General features: G+C 43.5%; 1 protein-coding gene across 2 annotated transcripts in view; it reads left to right on the top strand.

Annotated features, from left to right (window-relative positions):
- FAT3 (FAT atypical cadherin 3) overlaps positions 1–25458 on the top strand; it is a 663604-nt gene that overhangs the window by 580793 nt on the left and 57353 nt on the right. For both annotated transcript variants that reach the window (XM_081099132.1, XM_081099133.1), the window contains 3 exons: positions 20877–21266; positions 23881–24095; positions 25249–25386. In XM_081099132.1, coding sequence (XP_080955258.1) covers positions 20877–21266; positions 23881–24095; positions 25249–25386 — 743 coding nt within the window. The remainder of the gene's footprint in view (positions 1–20876; positions 21267–23880; positions 24096–25248; positions 25387–25458) is intronic.

The raw sequence follows: 25458 nt of genomic DNA on the forward strand, positions 1-25458 counted from the left end.
TTTTAATAGCTGTAAATCAGAGGACTAGGGAATGATGGGGTGTGTCTGCTATGCTAAACAGGCCTTTATGTAATTCAGTGTCTTATTGCTTAATTCTGAATTGAAAGAAAAATTACTGGACTAATGGAAAAGTAAATACAGAATAATTAGTTGAAAACAAATGTAAAGTCCAGGGTCTTTGCATATGTCCCCTTAGAGAAATTAGTGGCTACACTTTAAATTAATGCTCTTACCTCATCAGCATAATTATCTAGGCTGGGAACCAACCCTTAAAAATCGCATATTATAAAGCTTGATAAAAATGATAAATAGGAAAAGACTCTTATTGACTTATAATTATGCAATACCTACAAATGCTCTTTTTTAAAGGAAGATTAGAAAGCATTCTCTGTACTCTCTTTAGCAGACTTTTGGGGGAAAAGAGGACAGAAATCATGCAAATGAATCTTTTCATTATTTCGATTTGATTTTAACAATGTGTAATTGTGCCATAGGTGAAATTTTAAGGTTTAATGCATTTTAATTAAAATGAAATTGAATTAAAATTCCAATTGTAGAAAACTGGAATTTTTCTATTCATTTTCTTCATGAAGGAATTGGGGGTGCCGCACTCTATCTACTAGAAACTGAGACAGAAGGAGTCTGATTAGTGCCCGTGATGTTTCAGAGGGAAAGGTGGGGTGATGTTACTGACTCACCAGGTGGTGTAGTGAAGAATATGTAATTGGCCCGCCCCTTTTAACTTCTGCTGAGTTGGCTGTCCTTGTTGGGAATCGGAGAAGAAAGGATGGCTAGACTCTGGGCCTTAAGCAGGGCAGAGATGATAAAGCCTTTAAAGGACCAAAACCAGAATAATGACCTTATCAACACTCCCTCTGCTCATTTGCAATAAATGTCAAATAGACACAGAAGTTGTGAGTGCTGCTGACACGTATATATAAATGGCATTCACCGGGCCAAGGTATCAGCCTCAGGAAAACTCTAGCTTAGGATACCAGATCATGGCTCACATTTTAGTTTTTGTAGAACTTATTAAGCTTTTAAAAATAAAAGAACTAAGCTATCTGGAGAACAAATTAACTCTTCCAAAAAACACAAACTGAGCACCTGCTCTGTCCCAGACACCATGCTGAGGAAGCCGGTGTGAAGGTCTGGGTCAGAAGCCAGTAGCGGTAGCGTGATTCTGAGCTGTAATCAAACCAACAGCCTCCAGAATTTCACTGGTGGCTTATGCCATTTTCAGCAGTGACCAGAGAAGAACTCGTACTTCTTTGGGAACAATCCATTTCTCTGTTTTTCATAAGGAACCACAGAGGAGGCTACCAGGTTGTGAAGTGGGGAATTCATCTCAGGGTCAAACTGCACCTCTGGCCTGAAGCTGATTTTGCACAGGAATCATTAGGCTGATTCCAGCCCTCACATATATTTAGTATGGCTTGTATACAGTGTTCAAAAATAGTTTGAATTAGTTATTAATAAAAGTCAGGAAATTTTTACATGAAAACTTTAGTTTCTGGCATTTTATAAAAACAGCACCAGCCCTCAGAAGCCTCAGGAATTCCAAGTGCACAGCCCCACAGTGGGAGGAGCCAAATCAAAGCTGCTTCCTTCACATCCAGCAGTTTTCAGCCTCCCTACTCCCACCCACTTTACCTGCTTGTGTTATTGCTGATCTCAGAGGCCTATTCTCTAAAGTGGCAAGGAAATATCTGGTTTTTAAAAAACTTTTCATTTTGCAATAATTATAGGTTCATAGGAAATTGCAAAAAAAAAAAAAATGTACTACACTTTCCCCTAATGATAACATCCTGCATAACTGCAGTAAATAATCAGGTGTGTGTGTGTGTGTGTGTGTGTGTGTGTGTGTGTGTGTGTGGCGCACGCATGTGTGTTTCTATGTAACTTTGTCACCTGTGCAGCTTTGTGTAACCAGCACCACATTCATCCACCATAGGGCTCTAGCTTAGGATACCAGATTGTGGCTCATTTTTATTTTTTTTGTTTTTGTAGAACTTATTAAGCTTTTAAAAATAAAAGAACTAAGCTATCTGGAGAAGAACAAATTAACCCCTCATAGCCACATCCACCTCCTCCTTGCATTTCCTTTCTAGACTGTAGCCCAGTGGTTCTCAACCTTTCTAATGCCACGACCCTTTAATACAGTTCCTCATTTTGTGGTGACCCCCAACCATAAAATTATTTTCGTTGCTACTTCATAACTGCAATTTTGCTACTGTTATGAATCATAATGTCAATATCTGATATGCAGGATGTATTTTCATTGTTACAAATTGAACATATTAAAGCATAGTGATTAATCACAAAAACAACATGTAATTATACATGTGTTTTCCGATGGTCTTAGGCGACCCCTGTGAAAGGGTCGTTTGACCCCCAAAGGGGTCATGACTCACAGGTTGAGAACTGCTGCTCTAGCCCCTGGCAATCGCTAGTCTCCATATCCATGATTTTGTTATTTCAAAAATTGTATTTAAATGGAATCATAGAGTTTGCAACCTTTTGAGATTGCCTTTTTTTTTCCATTCGGCATCATGCTTGAGTCCATCCAGGCTGTTCAATTGGTTTTGATTCTCATGAAGAACATTGGCTGCACTTGTATAAATGACAGGGCTGTTTGGTTCATGAAACTTCTTTTGTTAAGCATATTCCTTTCTCTGAAAGTAACTGCCTAGGTCAAGAATAAAATAAAACCAGAGGCGGACAAGATAATTTCAATACTCATTTTAGGAGTTCTAAGAAATAGCATGGCAATTGTCTAGATTTTAGCATTAAATTCTTAGTTTTCCCATAAAATGGAAATATCTTCAACCCCATGAACTGATGGCATGATACAAGCTAGCAATTATAAAACTCAATCTTTTCAGTAAGGATTAGGAGACGTTTGCTCTTTGGGTTAATATCTTACAATTTAGTCTACCAGGTTCCAATTTTTGAGAGTTTTTTACTCTAGCAAATCCTATCTAATAAAAGCCTAATATGCTAAGTGCCCAGTTGTCCAATGACCAGTCGACCGTTCAATCAAAGCATACTATGCTAATGATATGCTAATGATGCTCAAATGCTCACTATGACATGCACTGACCACCAGGGGGAAGACAGTCGACTGGTCGACCAGTCGCTATGTTGTGCATTGACCACCAGGGGGAAGAGGCTCTGACAGGTAGGTTAGCTTGCTGCTGGAGTCCAGCTGATTAGGACTGAGCGAGATGGGCCAGACACACCCTGGAGCCCTCACATGGTCCCTTCCTGGCCCAATCGTGCACCGGTGGGGTCCCTCACCCTGGCCTGCACCCTCTCACAATCCGGGACCCCTTGAGGGATGTCGGATAGTTGGTTTCAATCTGATCCTGCAGGCCACTCCCCTCGGGAGGGCGCCAGACACAAGGCTCATGGCTGGTGAGCACTGCTTTGGCAACACGAGCCTCTCTGATAGGGATTGATTGGGTGCGAGCCCACAGCAGGCGCAGTGGAGCCAGGATGAGCAGGAGCAGCAGGTAGGAGCTGCAGGCGGCATTGGACTGTGGATGTCGGCCCAATCCCCACAGACCACCCAGAGGGACCCCACCCATGCACGATTTTGAATTTGTGCACCAAGCCTCTAGTGGAATATAAAACGATAAAGTTCAGAGCTAAAATCTATGACCATTTTTGGCAGAATGACATGAAAATAAAATGTAAACTTGCACTGGAATATATGCTATAGACCATGTTTTATTGAGAGTCCAATTTCCAGATATTTGAACTGCAATAAGACATGGCTCTCTTCTTATGGATGAGACACATAAAGCAAAGAAATGTTCCAATGAGCAACTGACTCCTTTCCCGTAAAATGTTTCCTTCAAGGCACAGAACTACTTTCAGGACTTCAGAGGAACTTGGAGGCTCATAACACACATTACAGCTATTTTCCATTCAATTTAACAGATATTTAATGAGTAACCAGGTAGTAGGTGCTACAGAAGGAGCTGCAAGATTTGCACAGATGAGGAAAAGGCAGTGACAGGCCTCAGGTCATACGCAGTAAAGAAAGGCATGAGTCAGGACCACACATACATTACTAAAAGGCAGAGCTCCCAGGATTTCAATAGGAAAGCATTCAGGAAGATAAAGTCGTAAAGCTGGGAATGGTGGACCCAACTAAATGGAGAGTATCATGTTGTGCAGGATGAAAGAGGTAAATGAGGTGAGAAAAAAGTCTGGGGACTGAGGATGGTGGTTCATGAAGGGAATCACGTACTTAAAACAAGGTTGAAAAGAAATCGCTCTGGCCCATGTGGCTCAGTTGGTTGGGCATCATCCTGTGCATTGAAAGGTTGCTGGTTCAATTTCCAGTGAGGGCACATGCCGAGGTTGTAGGCTCCATCCCCATTGGGGATGCATGTAGGAGGCAGCCAGCTGATGTTTCATTGTCACATTGATGTTTCTCTCTCTCCCTCTCCCTTCTTCTTTTTATAAAAATCAATTAAAAATATTTAATGAAAGAAAAGACATCATCAGCTCTAGGTTTTGGAAATGTGAATCCGATAGAAGCCTCTAAAATGCTGATAAGGAAAGCTTGTAGGAGAGGGTTAAGGGAGACCACAAGGGTCAAAATTAGAGTGGTGGCTTTGGAATTTAAAAGGAAGAAGCAGAATATTCTCTGTGTCTCTGAGTCATGGGGATGTAAAGTACAGCATAGGGAAATTATAGGGAATATAGTCAATAATAGTCTAATAACTATGTATCATGTCAGATGGGTATGAAATTTATAAGGATAATCATTTAGTAAGGTATATAATGTTTAATCATTGGGGTATACGTCTGAAACTAATATAATATTGGATGTCAACTGTTACTGAAAATTTTTTTTAAAAAGTGCAATGAGATATTTTAGATGTGTACTCTCTAAGTTTTGGGAAGATAAGCTAGGCAAGATGTCAAGCGTGGGCACAGCTGAAGGTGCTGTATGAACAGAAACAGAATAGGTGGCCTGAAGTAGGACTTGGTGTAGAGAGAAAGAGGAAAAATTGGAGGTAATAGGGAATTAAGAATACAGTCCTTCAGAAAAAAAATGTGAGGATAAGTTTGCAACTTATGACAAAGTGGGGAGGTTTTGCGTCCAAGGGGTTTACAGTCATAGTACAAATGAACATTCAAGGAATAAGGTAATATATGTTATAATAGAGTTGCATTGGCAAAAGTAGGAATTTTCTAAGGATTAATCGGCACATATAAAATGTTAGTACAGGTTCCTTTGGGAACATTGATATGTGAGCAATGAATTTTCAACTGGGGCAACTTAGGAAGGGTCTACAAAGTGTCATTAGCATATAAGTTGGGTATTGAAGGATGGGGCTTGAATTTGGAAGGGCAGGAACAAGGGGAAAATCCAGTAGTGAGAGAGAGAAAGGGGATGGGGAGAGAGAGAGAGAGAGAGAGCAAATGAGGACTGTATCAGCCAAGTTGGCTTGGCTACACTGGGGTAATTTTTCTTAAAGTCTCAGTGGCTTAGCACAGCAAAAGTTCAGTTCTTTCCCATGTGAAGTACAGGTGACATGGAGATCTGATCTCTATCTTGTAAACACCACATTCTTGACCTTTGGTTCCCAAGATCACCATTTCAGGAGAAGAGAGGGAAGAAGGAGACACACCAGTTCTTAGCAGCTTTAGCTGGGGGAGAAGCCCACGTCACCTTATCACTGTCCATTGTCCAGAACTAGTCTGAGTGAGGTAGGAAAGGTAGGGGCGGCCATGGGATATCTGGTGAGCACTCGTTTCAGCCAGGAAGCAGGAAGGGACAACTGCCTCAGCAGGTCCCAAAAACGCAGGAGAGAGTGACATTGCGACTATGTTGGCCTCAGCAACACAGAGAGAACACTTGACCTTAGACATGAAAAAGAGAAAAGCAGAAAGGAGAACCTGATACTGAGAAGATGAAAAGGGGAGAGGCTGGGGAATAAGGAGGGAGTGGTGCCGGTGGTCTTGACCTGGCATCTAGAAGGGTTCAGCAATCTGGAGAAGGTGCTGTGCATAAATTAAATAAGAGTCCCGAGAAGAAACATAATTTTGAAAGGCATTATAGGGAGTCAGAGAAGACTTAGCTCAGTGGTTCTCAACCTTCCTAATGCCGCGACCCTTTAATACAGTTCCTCATGTTATGGTGACCTCCATAAAATTATTTCCGTTGCTACTTCATAACTGTAATTTTGCTACTGTTATGAATCATAATGTAAATATCTGATATGCAGGATGTATTTTCATTGTTACAAATTGAACATAATTAAAGCATAGTGATTAATCACAAAAACAATATGTAATTATATATGTGTTTTCCAATGGTCTTAGGCGACCCCTGTGAAAGGGTCATTTGACCCCCAAAGGGGTCGTGACCCATAGGTTGGCGACCCACAGGCTGAGAACCGCTGACTTAGCTAAAGGAACTTGTCTCAGGACCCCTTGCTTCTTATTAACATAATTTGTCCTAAGGCAAGGTGGAGACATACACATCAAAGGGTAGAGTTTGGTACAGAATCCATTGTCAGATTGGAAGCCCCAGAGCCAGTCCACCCGATATACAGCTTCAGACTACACCTAACCACCACCCAACTATCTCCATGAGCAACACACTCAAGGGGCAGACTCATCAGGGTAGCAGAAGCCCATGAAACAAGTCCTAGTTCATGGGGTCTCCCTCTGAACAGCAGATCCTCCACAGTGGTCTCAGCCAGTCCTTGAAGTTGATCCACCTAGGGATAAATCTCTCCCATTGATTGCCAATAGCAATCAAGAAGAGGGCACATAGTCCACAAGGGGCGGGGGGCATACCTAGAGAGCCCAGCTTGGGTGAATGGGGTGGCTGTGCCACTGAGCCCTGTAGGGCACCTACTACATAAGGCCACTCTACCAAGACTGGGAGACATAGAAGCTCCACCCTAACACATAGAAACACACAGAGTCGGTCAAAATCAGGAGATGAGGAAACATGGCCCACATGAAAGAACAGAACAAAATTCCAGAAAAAGAACTAAACAGCCCTAGCTGGTGTGGCTCAGTGAATAGAGCGTCAGCCTGCAGACTGAAGGGTCCCAGGTTCGATTCCGGTTCAGGGCACATTCCTGAGTTGCAGGCTCGATCCTCAGTAGGGGACATGCAGGAGGCAGCTGATCAGTGATTCTCTCTCATCATTGATGTTTCTATCTCTCCCTCTCCCTCTCTGAAATCAATAAAAATATATTTTAAAAAAAGAGAACTAAACAGAATGGAGACAAACAATCTACTAGATGTAGAATTCAAAACACTGATTATAAGGATGCTCACAGACTTAGAGAAAGAGTAGATAAACTTATTGAGAATTTCAACAAAGAGATAAAAACATAAAAATGGAAATAGTAAACAAAAAAGAATCAGTGAGAAATGAAGAACACAGTAACAGAAATGAAAAATGCATTACAGGGAATTAACAGTAGAGTAAGTAAAGCAGAGGGTCAAATCAGCAATTTGGAAGATAAAGAAGCATACAACTCCAAGTCAGAATAGCAAAAAGGAAAAACAGTCCAAAAAATGTGGGTAGCGTAAGGAGCCTCTGGGACAACTTCAAGCATACCATCACTCACATTATAGGGGTGCTGGAAGGAGAAGAGATAGAGCAATGAACTGAAAACCTATTTGAAAAAAAAAATATTGATGGAAAACTTCCCTGGTGAAAGAAATAGACATACAAGTCTAGGAACCATAGAGAGTTCCAAACAAGATGAACTAACACTTTGTGGGTTTCCAGAGATGTGAGGGATTGGGGGACTTAGTGAAAAGGGTGAGGGGATTAAGAAGTACAAATTAGTAGTTTCAGAATAGTCACAGGGATGGAAAGTACAGCATAGGGAGTATAGTCAATAATATTAAAATAAATAGGTATGGTGCCAGACGGGTACTCGATTTATCAGGATGACCACTTCAAAAGTTATATACATGTCTAATCACTGTGCTGTGCACCTGAATCTAATATAATATTGTTCATCAACTGTAATGAAAAATAAAAAATTATTTTAAAAATACTTCTTTTTTAAAAATTTTATTTTTCAATTACAGTTGACAGTCAATATCATTATATATTAGTTTCAATTGTACAGCATAGTGGTTGGACAATTATATAATTTACAGTGATTCCCCAGATAATTCAAGTACCCATCTGGCACCATAAGTAGTTATTACAATACAGTGGGGCCTTGACTTACGAGTGTCCCGACTAACGAGTTTTTCAAGATATGAACCATCTCTCGGCCGATTTTTTGCTTTGAGTTGTGAGCTAAAATTTGGGTTACGAGCCAGCTTCAGATACCCCACCGCTAGTTGGCTCAGCGAACATCACGGTGAATGCCACAACATCAGCCCAGCATTTCAATTCATTGTAATGGTGAAAATTGATTTGACATAGAGTAATTTGAGTTACGAGCTCCGTCACGGAACAAATTAAACTCGTAAGTCAAGGCCCCACTGTACTATTACCTGTATTCTCTATGCTGAATTTTACATCCGTGTGACTGTTTTGTAACTGCCAATTTGCACTTCTTAATCCCCTCACCTTTTTCACCCAGTCCCCCACCCCCCCTCACCACTGGCAACCATCAGTTTGTGCTTTTTCTGAAGAGGAAACCGAGGCCACGAAGAAAGAGATTTACCCAAGATGACGTCATCAGTGGCAGGACTGGGCTGAAAGCAGGCTATCCGCACACTCAGTCCGGTGCTCTCTCCTATATTCTAGTAATTTTACCAGAAGATGTTTCATGAAGGATTCAATTCTGAATTCAGCCCATCTGCTCTTAAATATCATATATTCTGTATCTTTCCTAACACCTTAGAAAATGTTACCTCTAAGCTTCATAGGTCAGTGATTTTTTTTTCTTCCCAAAGCTCTGTTATTCTCTGAAGTATTAAATCCTTGAAGACAGTTGAGGAACTATTAAAATGTCCATAAAAATTAAATCATCCCCCTAAAGACTGAGAGATGTGGGCCACTCTCTCCAGCACATTGAGGTCAAAGCCCTTTGTCTGTTGTAGATATAAAAAACTGTATCATCTTACATTTGAAGCCTTTCTCCAGAGAGCCCCAAACACTTACCACATGTAATCTTACTGTGGCAAGAATAAATCTTGATACTCCCACCTGCAGATGGAAAAACAGAGGTTCAAAATGTTTAAGTGGTTCTTTGAAGGCATGTTAAATGAAGAGTGGTCCTAAGTAAAGGGCTCTGGGGTCCGCTAAGCCCCTCCCAGAATGCTTTACCTCCCACCAGCATCAAGACACCTTCTGCAGTGCATGCAGCCAGAAGGCGGGGCCATGACATCCCATCACCTCTGTGTCACATTGCCTGTCATTTTGGGAAGCCACCTAACACAGTGGCTTTGGGATGAGACCTGGTTAAATATCCCAGTTCCATACCTTACCATCTGTCTGACCTTAAATAAGTTCCCCAACCCTTCTGAAGTCTAATCCTCTTCTCTGGGAAAATGGAGATATTAATTTTTCTTGTTTTGTTTTCCCACCAGACCATGAGCTCCTGGGAAGCTGGGACACCAGCCAGATAACCTGTGTCGCCAACACTGGCACCAGCCACCCAGTACATGTCTGTTGAACTGTCAAGCTGTTGGGGGAACTGAGTTAGACAGTCCACCTAAATCCCCTAAGGTCCTGTCTAGCGCATATGTTCCAGGGGCTTTCACACACATAGCCTGGGTCCTTCCTGCAGACATCCTCAGAGGCTGAGGGTTCCCTTCTCCAGTTCCACTGGAGATAATGTGAAAGTCTTCTCTCACTCACGACTTAATTTGGGAATACGAAGTGACACCCTCCCCCTGCACAAGAAATAAGATCCCGTCAGTTGATCAGGGCCCTACGAACCACCTTATCCCAAATTCTAGAATCCAGCAGCAAATAAAATAATGCACCCAAACCAGGCAAATTGATTACCAGCCCAGGCTATGTACCAGCAGCCCCTTGGAAGATTTTAAAGTAAACCATTGGTTCTCAACCTGTGGGTCACGACCCCTTTGGCGGTCGAACGAACCTTTCACAGGGGTCACCTAAGACCATCCTGCATATCAGATATTTACATTACAATTCTTAACAGTAGCAACAGTACAGTTATGAAGTAGCAACGAAAATAATTTTATGGTTGGGTCACAACATGAGGAACTGTATTTAAAGGGCCAGGAGGTTGAGAACCACTGAAGTAAACAGTCAAAAATAAACCAACAGGCAAGGGATCCATCTCCAAAATCTGATTAAGAAATTCTAGCCCTAACCGGTTTGACTCAGTGGATAGAGCGTCAGCCTGCAGACTCAAGGGTCCCAGGTTCGATTCGGGTCAAAGGCATGTACCTTGGTTGTAGGCGCATCCCCTGTAGGGAGTGTGCAGGAGGCAGCTGATCAATGTTTCTCTCTCATCGATATTTCTAACTCTCTATCCCTCTCTCTTTCTGTAAAAAAAATCAATAAAAATATACTTAAAAAAAAAAGAAATTCTAGGGTAGGGCTCTACGTATGTATATTTTTTTCTACTTGACTGTAATGCCTTTTCTGGTTTAGGAGTCTTTGCATTTGATACATATACATTATTATTACTCTTAAAAATCCAGTGTCTTCCAAGCAGGGGGTAAAAAACCCCGAAAACACTAGTTGTCAAATGAAATAACTAATTCCTTTCAGAGAAGGACATCTTCGTGAAACATTTTAGCAGTCAATCTTGGGCAGGAATTCTGATTTCTAACAGTTGATTCATTCCCATGAGCTCACCCATTCACACTGGCCTCGTCCATAGATGCCCCTGGTCGGTACTGCCTTTGGATCAATCCTGATCCAACATGCAGCAATGCAAACAATGGATTTAAGGGAGTGCTAAGGTGTCTTGGGGGGATTTCCACCTCTCCCTGGGCATTTTGTACAGAATCCAAGGATCTCCCACCTTGGCTCCCTGCCTTTGCAGGGTGTGACGAGGTTCAGTGGAGTGTGCTTATCAGCTTTGCTGCAGGATATACACTCTCACTTCACCCTGTGAAGCCTCCTTGACAAGCACAATTATATTGTCCATCATCCGCTGGGAGCTCTTTGAATAACTTCCCACATATTAAAAACCGGTTCCCACCCACATACCCTCTCCAACTTGCTCCTTCCCATCTTCCTTCTCTCTCTGCAAATGTATCCATTGTTTTATGCCCAGGTTTTAGATTACTCTAGCTATAATTGTTTGTAACAGCACTGATAATTTGCTGGTGGCTCTGAAAATAGACAGCTTCAGCTCCTGCCATTGCAAACTTCTAATTTAGCAAAATGGCTGAACCCTTTACCCTTCTCTGAGTACACCTTGCAGTTACATCATTCTCACCCTCACATGTGTTCATGTCACCTGAAATGCTCATTCTGTTTGTCTCTTTTCCACTTCAGTACTCCTGACAGCTCCTATCTTTCTTTCATGATTCAATTCAGTTCTTCTCTTCTCTGGGAAAATTCCCTTGGCCACCCCTCTCCAAAAATCAACTATGTACATGTTTGTCTCCTGAGAAATGAGAGCCATTTGAGGATCGAAGAGTGACCCATCCTTCTTTGCATCCCCAATATCTGCGTGAGACAAAGTCCTGTGAATCTTTATTGAATGGATGAATGAATGAATCAATACACTGATCATACTAAGTTAAAATCACGCAGGAAACATTTTGAATATTATTGTTACGTAGCAGTGCAGCATAGAAGTTCTGTGCATCAATAGAGATGGAGTTTTGAGCACTTAGTTGATGACTTAATTTACTTTCACTGAACTATCCTGGGCCTACCAAAGTTGAAAGAATTTATACCCAGATGAACTATCTTTGTGAAATCACAGGAGGTGGTCTCGCTCAGCAGTGAGGCCAGTTTTGTGGGTATATAGAGCGCCTTGCTTAGAAGGGCCCCTTATTTGGTTCATTGCTCTGCTGTGGCTGTGTTGAACTCTTTAATATTTTTCAAACTTTTTTTCTGTTGCATGGGACCTCAAAGCGTGTCGCCGATCCTACGCAGCAGAGCTGGTGCCAGCCCATCTGGCAAGTCGCCAGGAGGTTTATGGTATAGTCAGGACCTCCCCCTGACTCTGTGACTGGTGCTGCCTTCTGTCTTTTTTTTTCTTTTGACCATTTAAAGACCCAAGGGACTGCGGAGCCCAGAGTTGGTATTTTGCCCATGGGAAAGTGCCAGGGTTAGTCATCACCCAGTGAGAAACTTTTAAAAGGCACTTAAAACAGAAATGGAGAGTCTATTTAAAAGTCATTTCTAACTTGAGAAGTAATTGCAATTCTATGGACCTCCTCATGGCAACTTTCCGTTTTATTTCATAGCATCTGCAGGCATATTTTAAAGATAGAAACGAGCAGTCACTTTGAGTTCTTCCACTGTAATAGGATTTTACTTGCCTCCCACAGACAATGAAAGGAGAATTTTAGGCTAGCCTAAAAATTCTATGGCTTAATTTTAGTGCTAAAAAACTGTCCAAAAAGTGTATCCGTTGAGATAGCTTTATAATAAGACTTTTAACAAAAATGATTTTCTAAGTAAAGCTAGCGTCTTTCTGAGCACAAACTAAAACGAGGAATATAAATACCCAGAGAAAGGACTCTTACACAATATGTATCTTTTTCTACAACTATTCCAGTTGGTATGTGTGGTGAGCATTAAATTAGCCTAGAAATACCTTGAAATTTATACTTCTCTCCAAAAGTGATACTAAAGAGTTATTTTCCCTGTATGTGCTTTTTGTACTAGTTACTTTACTTATTACAAACATGATCTGTGTCCATGGTATAAAACCTGGAAGGACAAGCAAAAAGGAAAAACAAGTCAGTTCTAAGCACTGTTGCCATTTTAATAAGAAGGTACTTCTGCCTTTTTTTACTTTACAAAAAGTGGCACGTAAGCTAGATATTATTTTGTAACCTGCCTTTCTCACTGGCTTGCAACATACAGGGGTGAACAAAAGTAGGTTTCTACTTGTTTGTAATAAATAATATAATGCTTACTCAATAATAATACAAGAGTAAACTTCCACGTACTCACAACTGTCAACTTCCTTTTGCCTTCCCTTCATTTCAGTGTCCTTATAGGTCCTTTTACACTCTCATATGATGAGGTATATATAGTGTTCCTGTGATATGTATATATTACATTTTATTGAACCAGTCCTCATTCTTGGAAAATTGGGTAGTTTCCAGTTTTGTTTTGTTTTTCATAAATGCAGACATCTATTTAGCAAGAGCTTATGATATAGCTGTGAAGGCTTTTATGTACATTTTTAATACTAAATATTCCTGGATTCTAGTGTTGCACCCTTTTGAGTTTCTTCGGTTCTTTAACCATGCATTTGCAGTGGCCGTGCATGCGCAGCATGCGTATCACCTCCATTCATTGCATTGGCATGCTGGTACACCTGCTTTGGTCCCCTGGTTGTTTCTTCTGCAGTTCAGCGTGCTTTGCTTTCTTACTGTGTGCGAGGCTCTGAGTTCAGTACAGGGTACAAAGACAGTAAGACACAGTCCCTCTGCCCAAAAGGTATCTTAATCGAGTAGGAGAGAAGACATAAATATAACTAATAATCATGCAAAAATAATGTTAAGGGACCAAAGAAAAGGAAGTAACTGGGAAATTAAGGAAACTGTGCCAGGGGAGACCCTGCAAATATGTAGGGTTTTGACAAAGGAAGGAGAGGAAGTGAACCTTCTGCACAGAAGGAAGAGCGCAGGCCAAGGCCTGAGGAGTGAATGTGGGTGATGTCTTCAGGAGCCCATGGAGTAGACAGTATGTGACGAAAGTGGAGCAGAAAGTGACCCTGAAAGAGTGGCCTGGGACCAGGCTCAGAGGCCTGAAAGCCATTCTCAGAAGGTTTTACTTGTGGCTGTAAGAAGTGAGAAGGCAGGAACCATCTTGAGCAGCTGAGCAAGACTGGATCCAGTTTTAGGACTTCACTCTGGTTAAGATTGGCCAGGAGAGGGTAGAGTCTGAAGTAGCTTGTAGTCAGGAGTCTTGCAGCAGTCTAGGTGAGAGGGGACGGGAGCCTTACCTGGCTGTGGAACCTGCCTCAAGACAGGAGGTAGATTCAGAATCAGACAGGAGGGGGGAGTTGGGAAGACAGGCAGGAAGCTTTAATTTAAGTAATCCCTTGTCACATTGCTGAGCTACTAGAGTTAGGGATGATGTCTTTGGGCTCCACTTCCCCTCAATGCAGTGCCTCATCCTTATTAAATGGAAGGGTCATAGCCAGTCTTCTGGGAGGAAGATAGAATCCTTGCACTTCTCAAAAGTAACTACTGTCTTTTAAGGAAAAGGCCGTAGCAAAGGAATGCAATGACATATTCAAGAACCAAAGCTTTGTTTATCATTTTTCTTCTAAAGATAATCCTTATAGTTTAAATAAGAGCATGCCTTAATCACCATACCTGGGTCATAAAAGCTATGAAATCTAAATAGACTTGTGAGATTCTAAGCGCTTATGAATAGGCATTAATGAAGGCAGGAGAAAACGTTGGTTCAAAATCAAGTTATTAGGTTGCCTGGGGCATGGAATTAGGGGACTGGTTGCAATGGGACATGAAGAACTTTCAGGATTAAAATGTTCTATATCTCAATGAGGGGATGTGGGTTCATGGGGGTAGGCATGTCAGAATTCATGAGCTGCACACTTAAAACATGTTCATGTTATTGTATGTAAATTATGACTCCTCAATGAAGGTCACATAAAAATGATTAGAACCAAAATTTAAGGTGTTACTGGAGTCAGCTTATTGCTATTGTTTCAAATTATTTCTTTCCCAGATATATAGAGGGTGTCATCAAAAAGAATACACACTTTGTCTGTAGATTCTATTACATATTGAGAATGAAATGTATTTTAATAAACCCTACCTTTATCATTAGTCAAAGTGTGCATACACCCTGTATTCCATATATATTTGAACCCTTTTATAAAGTCCAATTTATAGCAATTTTGTATGACCCACATTTTGTGTGTGCTGCACACAGGCCAGATCCTGGGCAGTCACAGGAGGGTATGGCAATGAGTGTCACAGACAGGGCCCTTCCCTGACAGAGTCAAAGCAACTACCAATGTAAGACCTCAACCTCAACGTAAGCTCTTGTTGGGTTTCTTCATTCAGGGAGCTTGATCTTTGGAGGAGGGGAGAAAACATTTTTTAAAGATCAAGTTGAAAAAAATCTCAGTGCACTTGCTGTGTTGCCCACTCCTGCCATTTGGTTTTGGTGCTGACTTTCACACCTTTAAAATCTCAAACGTAAAGCGGAGTTATTCTGACACTGGATTCGATCCTTGGGGGTGATCCTCGCCGCGGGTGTTATTTCTCACTGGGGTGTAAGAGCCTTGCTGTGAGCTGTATGTGTGAACTCTGAACATGTAACTGGATGGTTTGAATCTGCTGTGTTGAGGTTTCTTTCTATTCATAAAATCCAGTAGTTCATCATGATCAAGGGGTCTGTGGACGTTTTCTTTGCGGATAGGGCCCGCTTTTGCCCAGGTCTAGCAACTTAATGGGCGGCTGTGGGAGAAGGGTAGTCCTTCGGAAATAAAAGCCAGTGTCGTTAGTTAAACTGGGAAATGAATCAGAGTGCTGGAAGACCCTCTTAGACCGCAGCTGACTTCGATTCTGTCATTTTAAAAATGAGGAGAAGTGAGACCCAGCGAAGTGAAGCGACTTGTCCAGGTTTACTTGCGTAGTTTCGGCAGGTCATGGGCTAGCAGCAAGGTCTCCTGCCTTCCGGGTCTGGACCAATTGACAGTCCCATGTCCAAAACACCCATCTTCCCATTTGGCCACGTTGAAAGGCACTTCACCTCCATTTAGAAATCTTTCAAAGGAAGGAATGTACATGCCCTTGGCAACCCACCCCAGGATTTCACAGCCTTCCCTACTGGGAATTTTTATGTGCTATTTTTGTCCTCCAACCTCACTCTACAGAACGCCACTACCTATTACTTCCTTTGAGCAAAGAGGGATTTTAATCATTCTTCCTTTGCTTGATGTTAATCCTCTGAAGGCCTGCTCCATTTGCCGCAGCTAACGTGCAGAAACTTCACTTGCAATGAAAGTCATACTTCTCTTGGTAGCCTGGCATTTCAGCATTTTAAGAAGCTAAGTAGCTCTGTCCTCATTAAATTAGGCTCAAATTGGAGAACAGAATTACATACTTAAAAACACAGACACAAAATGATGGATTAATGTTATACCTCAAGGTAACACATCGTGACATGTGGTAAGAGCATTGGACCAATTAGCGAGCGAGTCCTCTGCTTTCGGGTTCATCTTTTCTGCTGGGTATGTAGCAAAGGGATGGTGATTTGAAGGATGGCATTTATCAAACGCCCTTGGATAGGAAGTTTCTGCTTTAGTGACATGACCTGCATTCATTTAACAATGACAGTACCCCATTGCCTGGAAACACAGCCCAGAAAGTGCTACACCAAAAGTACAGCCTCCGAATTGGCATTTCTACGTCTGACTTTATTTCTAGAAATCATTAAAAGCCATCACAATTGTGTCTCAATTGGAGTTAATATGTTTCAAAAATATATATCCTGCTCTTTTCTTGTGAGCCACCAAATCATAAGAGATGCCATTTAGCAGGTTCGTTGGTTTGGGATCCCCCCACTCCTCCCACCTTTTGTGGTCTTGCTTCCATATCGGTCTGATTGGTAACAGAAAGGAGAGGTAACCAATAAATCTCCCAGTTCCTCTTGGTGTGGATGCCCAAGATACTGTCAAAAGCAAAATGTATGGGGAGGTGGGGGGGAGTTTAGGTCAGCAACTTGGGGGGAGGGGATGGTTTTTCTGCGTGGTAAAGCAGAAAAATCCTGTCACTGAGTTTAAATGAACAGGATCTGCCCGGAGGGGAGCCATGGTCTTTGTGTGGCTGATTAAGGTCAGCCTTGTAAGCTCAGTGCCCCAGCAACAGGGCTGGCTGGCTGAGCAGACACGGGAGAACGCAGCATCTCCTGCTTGGGGATCTGAGCAGAGTCTGGTGCCTCTGAATGGGGCTGGACGAGAAAGCTGAAGACCGGGAACATGGGAGATATTTTTGAGATTTCAGCTCCCTGTCCCAGGAAGGGAACACAGGCACCTTCCCTTTAGGCCTTGCATATGTTAAATCCAGCCCCTGTCTCTCCCAACTCAGCTGCTCCTAGCACAGGGAATCCAAAAGGACCTGCTTCCTAAATGATCTTCAGGCCTGAAGAGGAAGTATGTCCAAGAGCAGAACTTACATCCTTAAAGGGATTGAGCGGGGAGCATTGGGAAACCAGGACGTTGGCCCTGGTGCTTACCTAAAAATGCTAGTGGCGCCAGGCAAATCCATCAGCCTTGGCTGATGCATCAGTGGAGTGCGTTTTATAGTTGTCAGCAAATGCTCAGAGGAACGCCCCTGCATGAATCTCCTGCCCCATCTTATTGTTGGGAAAACCGGCCTTCCATGAGTTGGGGGTAGAAGTCAAATCCACAGGGAATGCGTGTGATTTAAAAACCTGAAAACTATTTGATGTATTTATGTCCATTGCTCATATGTTCCCATAAATTCACTCTTGTGACTTTGAGGGGTGTCCTGTGACCATCCAACTAGTCAAGGCAGCTTCTGGGGCAGGCGACCTGCTCTGACACCCAGGCAGTGTTACTGTGTTTCAGGTGCAAGCTTGCTCACCTGCACAACCCTCTGTGCATTTACCCTAGGGCCTAGGAATTGATGCTGAAAAATTAAATCTTCCAGACACTCTAAAAATAGCCCCAAACCATCCCGAAAACCTCTGCTCTGGGGCCTGATTTCTAGCGGCAGCAAGAGAAGAGGAAAGCCGTTTTTGTTTTGTTTTTAAATCTCACCACCAATAAAATCAGAGGTTGTGTTTATGTATTATATGGTGGTTGTTTTGAGAAATAAATTAAAGTAAATGATGAAACTTTAGAAAAAATGGACTCTCTGGAATGGAACCAAGAACAAGCTCTTAGTATTGACCTTTTGGTTAAAGCCACATAATGCAATTTATGTCATCCCCTCTAGATATATTATTTTATTGGTTTGCTGGGAACTTTGGCTTAAGGGAAATTGTACAGTGGAGGAGTTACTGCCAAATGTCTGTCCCCGTGGTGAGGTGTTACCACAGAAAACAACACAGGCTTAGGCCCTCTAAGTGCTTCTATGCTGCAGGTCCATGATTCACAAAAGACACTTTCAGATGTTGTCATAGCGGAAGTCGTGACTGCTGACTGTCCTCATTACGAGCACTTAGGATCCAAGTGGTGCTTTTTCAGCCTACACAGCTTTTAAAATTTTATTCTTATAAATCTTAACGACTGGTGAATTTGAGGTTTATAAACCTTGTTGCAGTGCTGAGATCCTCAGATGAAAACAGTTAAACCGGTTTTCAGAACCACAAGTCAACCCAGTCATCAGTCACTAACTTGCTGGTTGTTGATGGGTATTTCCTGGTTGATATGTTTCAGCTTTCGTATATATTAAGATAAAATTGTATTCTGGCAACTAAGTACATTGCTTTAAATCATAGAGCTGGAGGTCACCCTCTGACTAGATCTCCCCCCCCCCTTCTTTGATGGGGTGCCCTGGACTCACTAGCCATTAGGTCACCCTCTGACTAGATCTTCCCCCCTTCTTTGACGGGGTGCCCCAGGCTCACTGGCCATTAGGTTTCTTTTACATTCCCTTATGACCTCATCCATTCTCCTGGCTCAGTGGACCATCTGAATGCTGAGGACCCTTCAATTTATAGCGCCAGCTTGAACCTGTCTGATCTCCAGCCCCCTGCACTAACTTCCTACTTGAATCTCTACTTAAATATACTAGTAAAATGCCCATCACAAATTGAATTTGTCCAATATGCGGTTCCTGGTCCATCCAAATCCTCATCTTCTTTCATCCTCTCCATCTCGGCTGATGGTAACTCCCTCTTTTCACTTGCTCAGGCCAAAACCTAAGAGTCATCCTGGAATCTTCTTTTTCTGCCGCATCCCATAGCTTGCCAGCGCCACAGTCATAAAACAGTCATATCTCACTGTTAAGGGAGAGGGGGGTGCCTCGTCTTCCCCTGTTGCTCATGGGTGTGGGCTTCTTGGGGTACCGCTGGAATAAGCATTGCCAGGGGCCCCACAGGAGAGTGCTATACAGTAGAAAGCTTTATTTCTGTGGAATTACACCCCTGGGTTTCCAACGTCCCAGTTTCCCTCAGTCTAGTCATAGAAGAACGTAGCTGGGGTTTCAGCAGAGCTAAAATCAGAGCCAGTGTCCTGAGTTTCCTTTCCATCTCTGTACAGTCCAATTGTTGCCTCAGGCTAGCCTAGCTTGTGTTTCCCGCTGCAGCCCATTAGCCCGTTATGTGGGGGTCCTCATGGCTGAGGGCCACAGGGGCCAATGCAAGAGAGTGGGAGCAAAAGAGCCCCACAAGCCAAGAGTCCAGTGCAACAATTGAATGAATTTCTTAGGCGAATATGCATTCCCAAATGTTCACACCCTTGCAGTGGCCACACCCATTGTGACCAATCATCTCTGTCCCCAGGTGTGATTGACAGGAAAGTACCTTCCCTATGTCACCCCTCCTTTACTGGGCATGTGTCTATCTTCCCTTTATTGGATCCTTCCCCCATTGTTTTGCTGGGAATATGCTTCTAGTGTCTGGCCTTCCCTTTCTTCCTTTCCTGTTATGAATAACTAGTTAATTACAACAGTATCTTCACCACCTACATGTTCAGAGTAGATCTGGAACCAGACCCCTTCTCACTTCTCATCTCTTTCACCACCACCTTGTTCAAGCTGCCATAGCACACACCTGTATTCCTGCGGGGGCCTCCAGCTGCTTCCTCTCTTACCTGCTCTTCATTCATGAGTGATCCTGTTAAAATCTAAGTCACATCACATGACTCCTCCAGCCCTCCAATGGCTTCCCACCTGACCACCCCACCCACAGGATCTGCCCCCTGATCTCATCTTCATTTCTCTCTTCCTGACTCCAGTCACACTGTCTTCTCGGCAGGGCTCCACAAACACCCAGATGGGCTTCCCCCTCAGGACCCTCACACCGCCTGTTCCTCTGCCTGGAGTGTTCTTCTGCAGACAGCTGCACTGCTCACTCCCTCCTCTCCTAGGGGGTTTTTACTCAAATACCAAGGCCTTCCCTGACCACCGTGTTTTAAATCACCACCTGCCCTCCGTCTCCCAAATACTCTCTCCCACCAGCACTGCTATGCCCCCTATGGCTTCATTTTTCTCCCTTTTTACTCCCAAACATGCCATTTATTTTTATTCTTTGTTGTCAATCTTTTATTTACTCCCACTAGGATGTAAAAAATTTCCACAGCAAATGTTTGGCTTTTGCCCATTTCTAGAATCGCTGACATCTAGAATAAATAGTGCCTGGTAGATTCTAGGTAAACATTTATTGAAGTGATTAATTCATTAATTTTGTATTTTTCTTTCTGTGGCACTAGAATAAACAGTGCCTGATAGGCTCTGGGAAAACATTTGTTGAAGTGATTAATTAATTGATTAGTACTTCTCTTTCTGTGGCACATCTTTTCACACATGTATTTATTGGCATCTTAGATATCTTCCTTCAATATATGAGGAATATCCAACTATTTCTGATATTTGTTGCCAATATTTACTTCTTTACTATTTAATTTACTTATATATTTACAAACTGAAGTTGACATCTTTGTAGGAGCAAATCTGTGGGTTTTGATTCTATAGTTGCTGTTTTTCTTTGTGTGGTCCTGTGGAGTCAGCACAGCCACAAGATTCTCGAGCCCAGCATCAGGCTGCATTTCCTTGCACTCACGCTCTTGCGTCTCCCGCAGGCATCAATCGGAAGGTCGTGTACTCCCTGGCCGACTCGGCCGGTGGGTTCTTCTCCATTGACGAGTCGTCCGGCATCATCATCCTGGAGCAGCCCCTGGACCGAGAGCAGCAGCCCTCCTACAACATCAGCGTGCAGGCCACCGACCAGAGCCCCGGGCAGGCCCTGTCCTCTCTCGCCACCGTCACCATCACCGTCCTGGACATCAACGACAACCCCCCTGTGTTTGAAAGGAGGGACTACCTGGTGACAGTGCCTGAAGACACCTCCCCTGGCACCCAAGTCCTTACCGTTTTCGCCACCAGCAAAGATATCGGCACAAATGCTGAGATTACGTATCTCATTCGGTCTGGGAATGAACAAGGGAAATTTAGGATCAACCCAAGGACAGGTGGGTAAACAGCAGCCCATTTAGAATTCAAGGCTTCATTCTGCCCTGCTTCCACTCCCACCCCCTAACCACTTTTCTTGGTGGGCTCTTTCTCCTGCCACTTCCCTGGCAGCAGAAATAAGACTTCACACAGCAGGGCCTGCTGGCAGATCCCAGAGTGCCCTCTGGCACCCTGCTTCTAAGGATGCCCTCCTCAGTTGGAAGCCCGTGCTGTGGACTCACTTGGCAGATACTAGACCCCCAGGCTGTCTCCAGGATTTCCCAGAGGAAGGTTGGGGGCAGCGATGTGCTTCCTAGCTGGGGAGAGGAAGTATTCTTTGCACAGCAAGCACGGGGTTTGTTTATTCCTCTCTCTTTGCTGTTTGTTTCTTGGTTCTCTAACTTGGATCATGAGTTTTGGAAGAGCTCCTGGGGATGAGCGTCTGCTCACCACCATCCACACTCAGGCTGCCTCTCTGGTACCTGCCAAGGCAGACATTGATAAGTGACCTGCAGGTCCTCCCAGCCGCACCCCTGTCAGCTGGAACTGGGACCGTATCTGAACCCTGTCACTGCTCCTGGTCACAACATGGTCATTTCTCACCACACGCTTTTGAAACCCTAGGGAAGATGTGGCATCATCTAGGGCAGCGGTCGCCAACCTTTCCGACCTCACGAACCACCAGCGGTCCGGGGGCCACTGGTTAGCGACCACTGCTCCAAAGGTTTCCTTAAACCAGCGGTCACCAATCTTTTGGACCTCACAGACCACCAGTTGTCTGTGGACTGGTTGGCAGCTGCTGATCTAGGGAAAAGGTGCCCAGGAAGAAACAAGAGAAACCCCTAGGGCTTTTGCATCAGAGAGTTAAAACTATTAGGGGTAATTTGGGTACGTAAAGGTGGTAATTTAGAATATAAGCTTAGATGTTTTTGGAAGAGTAAACATATTCATCCTTGTATTTTCATACAGTGTGTGTATTAATATTTTCAAAGTAGTCCCATTTTGCAAATAAGAAAGGTGAATCTTACACTTCCCAGCCACTGGACATAATTCCCTCATTACTCAAGGAACATGCACTTGTTGAGCAAGTTAGTAAAGGAAGTCCATTTGGGTAGTCCAGTAAATATAAACTGGAAACTATCATAATTAGCATAATTAACAACAGTCACTAACATAGCAGATGCACCAGATTCCCATTACATCATTAGTTATTTCTCACGTTTTGCATATAAGGAAAAACAGAGTTTCAGAGAGGTTAAATAATTTTCCCAGGGTCCACCGTAAGTAGAGGATCCAGGATTTGAACTCAGATCTTTCTGACTTTGGAATACCTGCTTAACATCTAAATTATACTGCTATGCTATGGAGGGTGCAAAAAAATGGAGGAGATAGAGTCCCTGACCTTAAGTGTAGGGAGGTGGAAATATTGACGGAAGAATTATATTAGCGGCTTCTCCCAGCAGTAACTCTGTTTAAGGTCATTACTTCAAATTAAAAGGTATGGAGCTTTTCCTCATTTAAATATGTGTTAGTCTTAGCTGGTCTAATTATGATATTGTATATGAACACCATGGGGAAATGGGGAAATACTGTTTACATTTGGCACTGGACAACAAGACATGAAGTGCTAAGAGTGATAACTGCTAAGAAAACTTAATTATGGAGAGAAAAAGGCTCCTGTAATTGGTATGACTTCTGTTTCTCGCCTTACATGAAGGGCAGCCTTCGCTCCTAGAGAAGTTGGATGTGACATACTCACCTTGGTCCTGCTGGTTGCTTTTCAGGTGGGAAAATGGGTCAGTGCCCCTGAGAGGGGCTCTGCAGGCAGTACAATGACCAGTAACCAATGGCAGAATGAAGGCAGGATGGGGTTGCCTCACCACAAAGGGCTGGGCTGGGAGGGAAAGAACTCTCATGGAACTTCCCCCAGGGAAGGCACCCAGCAATCTGCTTTCACCCGTTCTATTTGCTTAATTTAAATACATCTGTGACGTGGTCATGACCTCTGTCCTGTAGTTTTGGACCCTGAGCTCACACTTAGTCTTTGGCCACTGACTCCCAGGCATTTCCCTGTCCACTGTGTCACGATCCCTTGGCGTTTCGGAGATCCTTGCCCTCTTTGTGCCATCCTAGTTTTAGATAAGCACAGAAAGCTGAAGGCCCGGAACACTGGAGCTATTTTTAATGAGATTTCAGCTTTCTGGAAGTATTTACTTGCTGACGAGGGATGGGGTCGTACACTCACACCCACACATCTCGGCTCATTCTCCGTCAGCCTGGAATCCACTTGAGGAGTCATTGGGAGACACTTATCAGGGGTGTGGTTCTTGTCCCTACTGCCTGGTTTCATGAGGGCGACTAATGCCAGAGGCTTTCCGGCTGCTTGAGAAAAAACTATTGCAGAAACACGCAGAGACTTGACGCCTTCAGCGTTGTGTCTGATGGGTCGCTCTGTTTTCACTGACAGCATTCATCAGACTCCGGGTGCTTTCAGAAGGGCATTCAATAAACAAATTCCTGAATGGCTAATATTCTTGGCTGGAGATGATGTTATAAATATTTCCATGATTGTGGAACTGCTTACCACTGTTTTTTTTCCTAATCAAGTCTAAAGCTTCCCGTTTCTCTTCAAAGGGGGTATTTTAGTCTCTGAAGTCCTGGACTATGAATTATGCAAAAAGTTTTACCTGGTGGTGGAAGCTAAAGATGGGGGCACCCCGGCTCTCAGCGCCGTGGCCACCGTCAACATCAACCTCACCGATGTGAATGACAATCCTCCCACGTTCAGCCAAGATGTCTACAGCGCGGTCATAAGTGAAGATGCCTTGGTTGGGGACTCTGTCATTTTGGTAGGTGCCAGTGGGAGGGCCAGATGTCTGGGGCTGATAATCCTCAATGGAGTGAAAAAGGGAGCCAAGTCTGTCTTGGGTTCTCTTCCCACGTTCCTTTCAGAGTCCTTTTAACCCCAAGAACCCTAGTGAGGCACCCGTCTTTCAACTGTTCCTTCTCCAGGGTGTCTGAGAAAGGGTTTGAAAAATGCATTTCCATCAAGGTGCACGTGACTGATAATCACTGTCCTCCCAGGACTGTGTATTTATTTTGAGAAAATAAGATACACCATGGAATGAAGTTGTAATAATGGCTCCTACTAGCTTGTGACTTTAGATGATATTAGGTAGCTAAGGAGAGAATAAAATCCCTCCCAGCCCCTTACAGAGAGAGAGAGAGAGAGAGAGAGAGAGAGAGAGAGAGAGAGAGAGAGAGAGAGAGAGAGAAGAGCAAATTTAAGATGAATAGGCCACTCGTAGAGTTCTTTCCAGAAGGGTTTTTTTTTCTAATAAGAACAAATCATGTGTTGAGAGCACACAGGCTCTCTGGGACTTACCCATTACATTTTGTTAACAGTGAATCCCGTCCGTACCATGCTCATCATCCCTAGGTTGGGCAGGTCCCTTCCACTCATCCTTATCTCTGGCTCTCCCAGCACCAGGCTGTGGGTGTGTATTCCTTATGCGTCAGAGGTGGGCTTCCAAGGCCCTCTCTCCTTCCTGGACATTGTGAAACTGCCCCCACACATTTAAATCCCAGCAACACCAACATGAGCAGCAGACCGTGGGGAGTATGTCGGCCAGGTGGGAGAGGGAGTTTTCTTGGGCTTCCATAACATGGAAATGCATAGGTTGAGAATTGGAAAAGAATCACAAGAGTATCCCTAACAGTTAGCTCTGGCTCTATCCTGACTAGCTCCGGGCCTGAGGAAAATCAGGACTAACTAGCAGCAGGCTGTTGGCAAGTAAAAACTAATAGAAATAAAATGGCAGCTCCAGCATTAGTGGCTTCCTTCTGGAACCAAACCCATCATGTCTTCCTGGGGTTATGCTCACTGCTGATCATAGCGCCTATGAAAACCGCCAGAGCTGTGTCCATTTGTGCAGACCTGGAACCCTAAGAATAACCCTTTTGTGTCATGCCTTTTCTCTGTTTTGCTTGTGTCCCACCAAGCTAATAGCAGAGGATGCAGATAGCCAGCCCAACGGACAGATTCGTTTTTCCATTGTGAGTGGCGATCGGGACAATGAATTTGCTGTGGATCCTGTCTTGGGACTTGTGAAGGTTAAGAAGAAATTGGACCGGGAACGGGTAAGCTAGTTTAAGCCAGCTCCCCTCCCACCCACTCCCATCCACACCCATCCCTTCAGTGGAATCGGGCAC

Source organism: Myotis nattereri, assembly GCF_964212035.1.
Source record: "Myotis nattereri genome assembly, chromosome: 9".
NCBI lineage: Eukaryota > Metazoa > Chordata > Mammalia > Chiroptera > Vespertilionidae > Myotis > Myotis nattereri.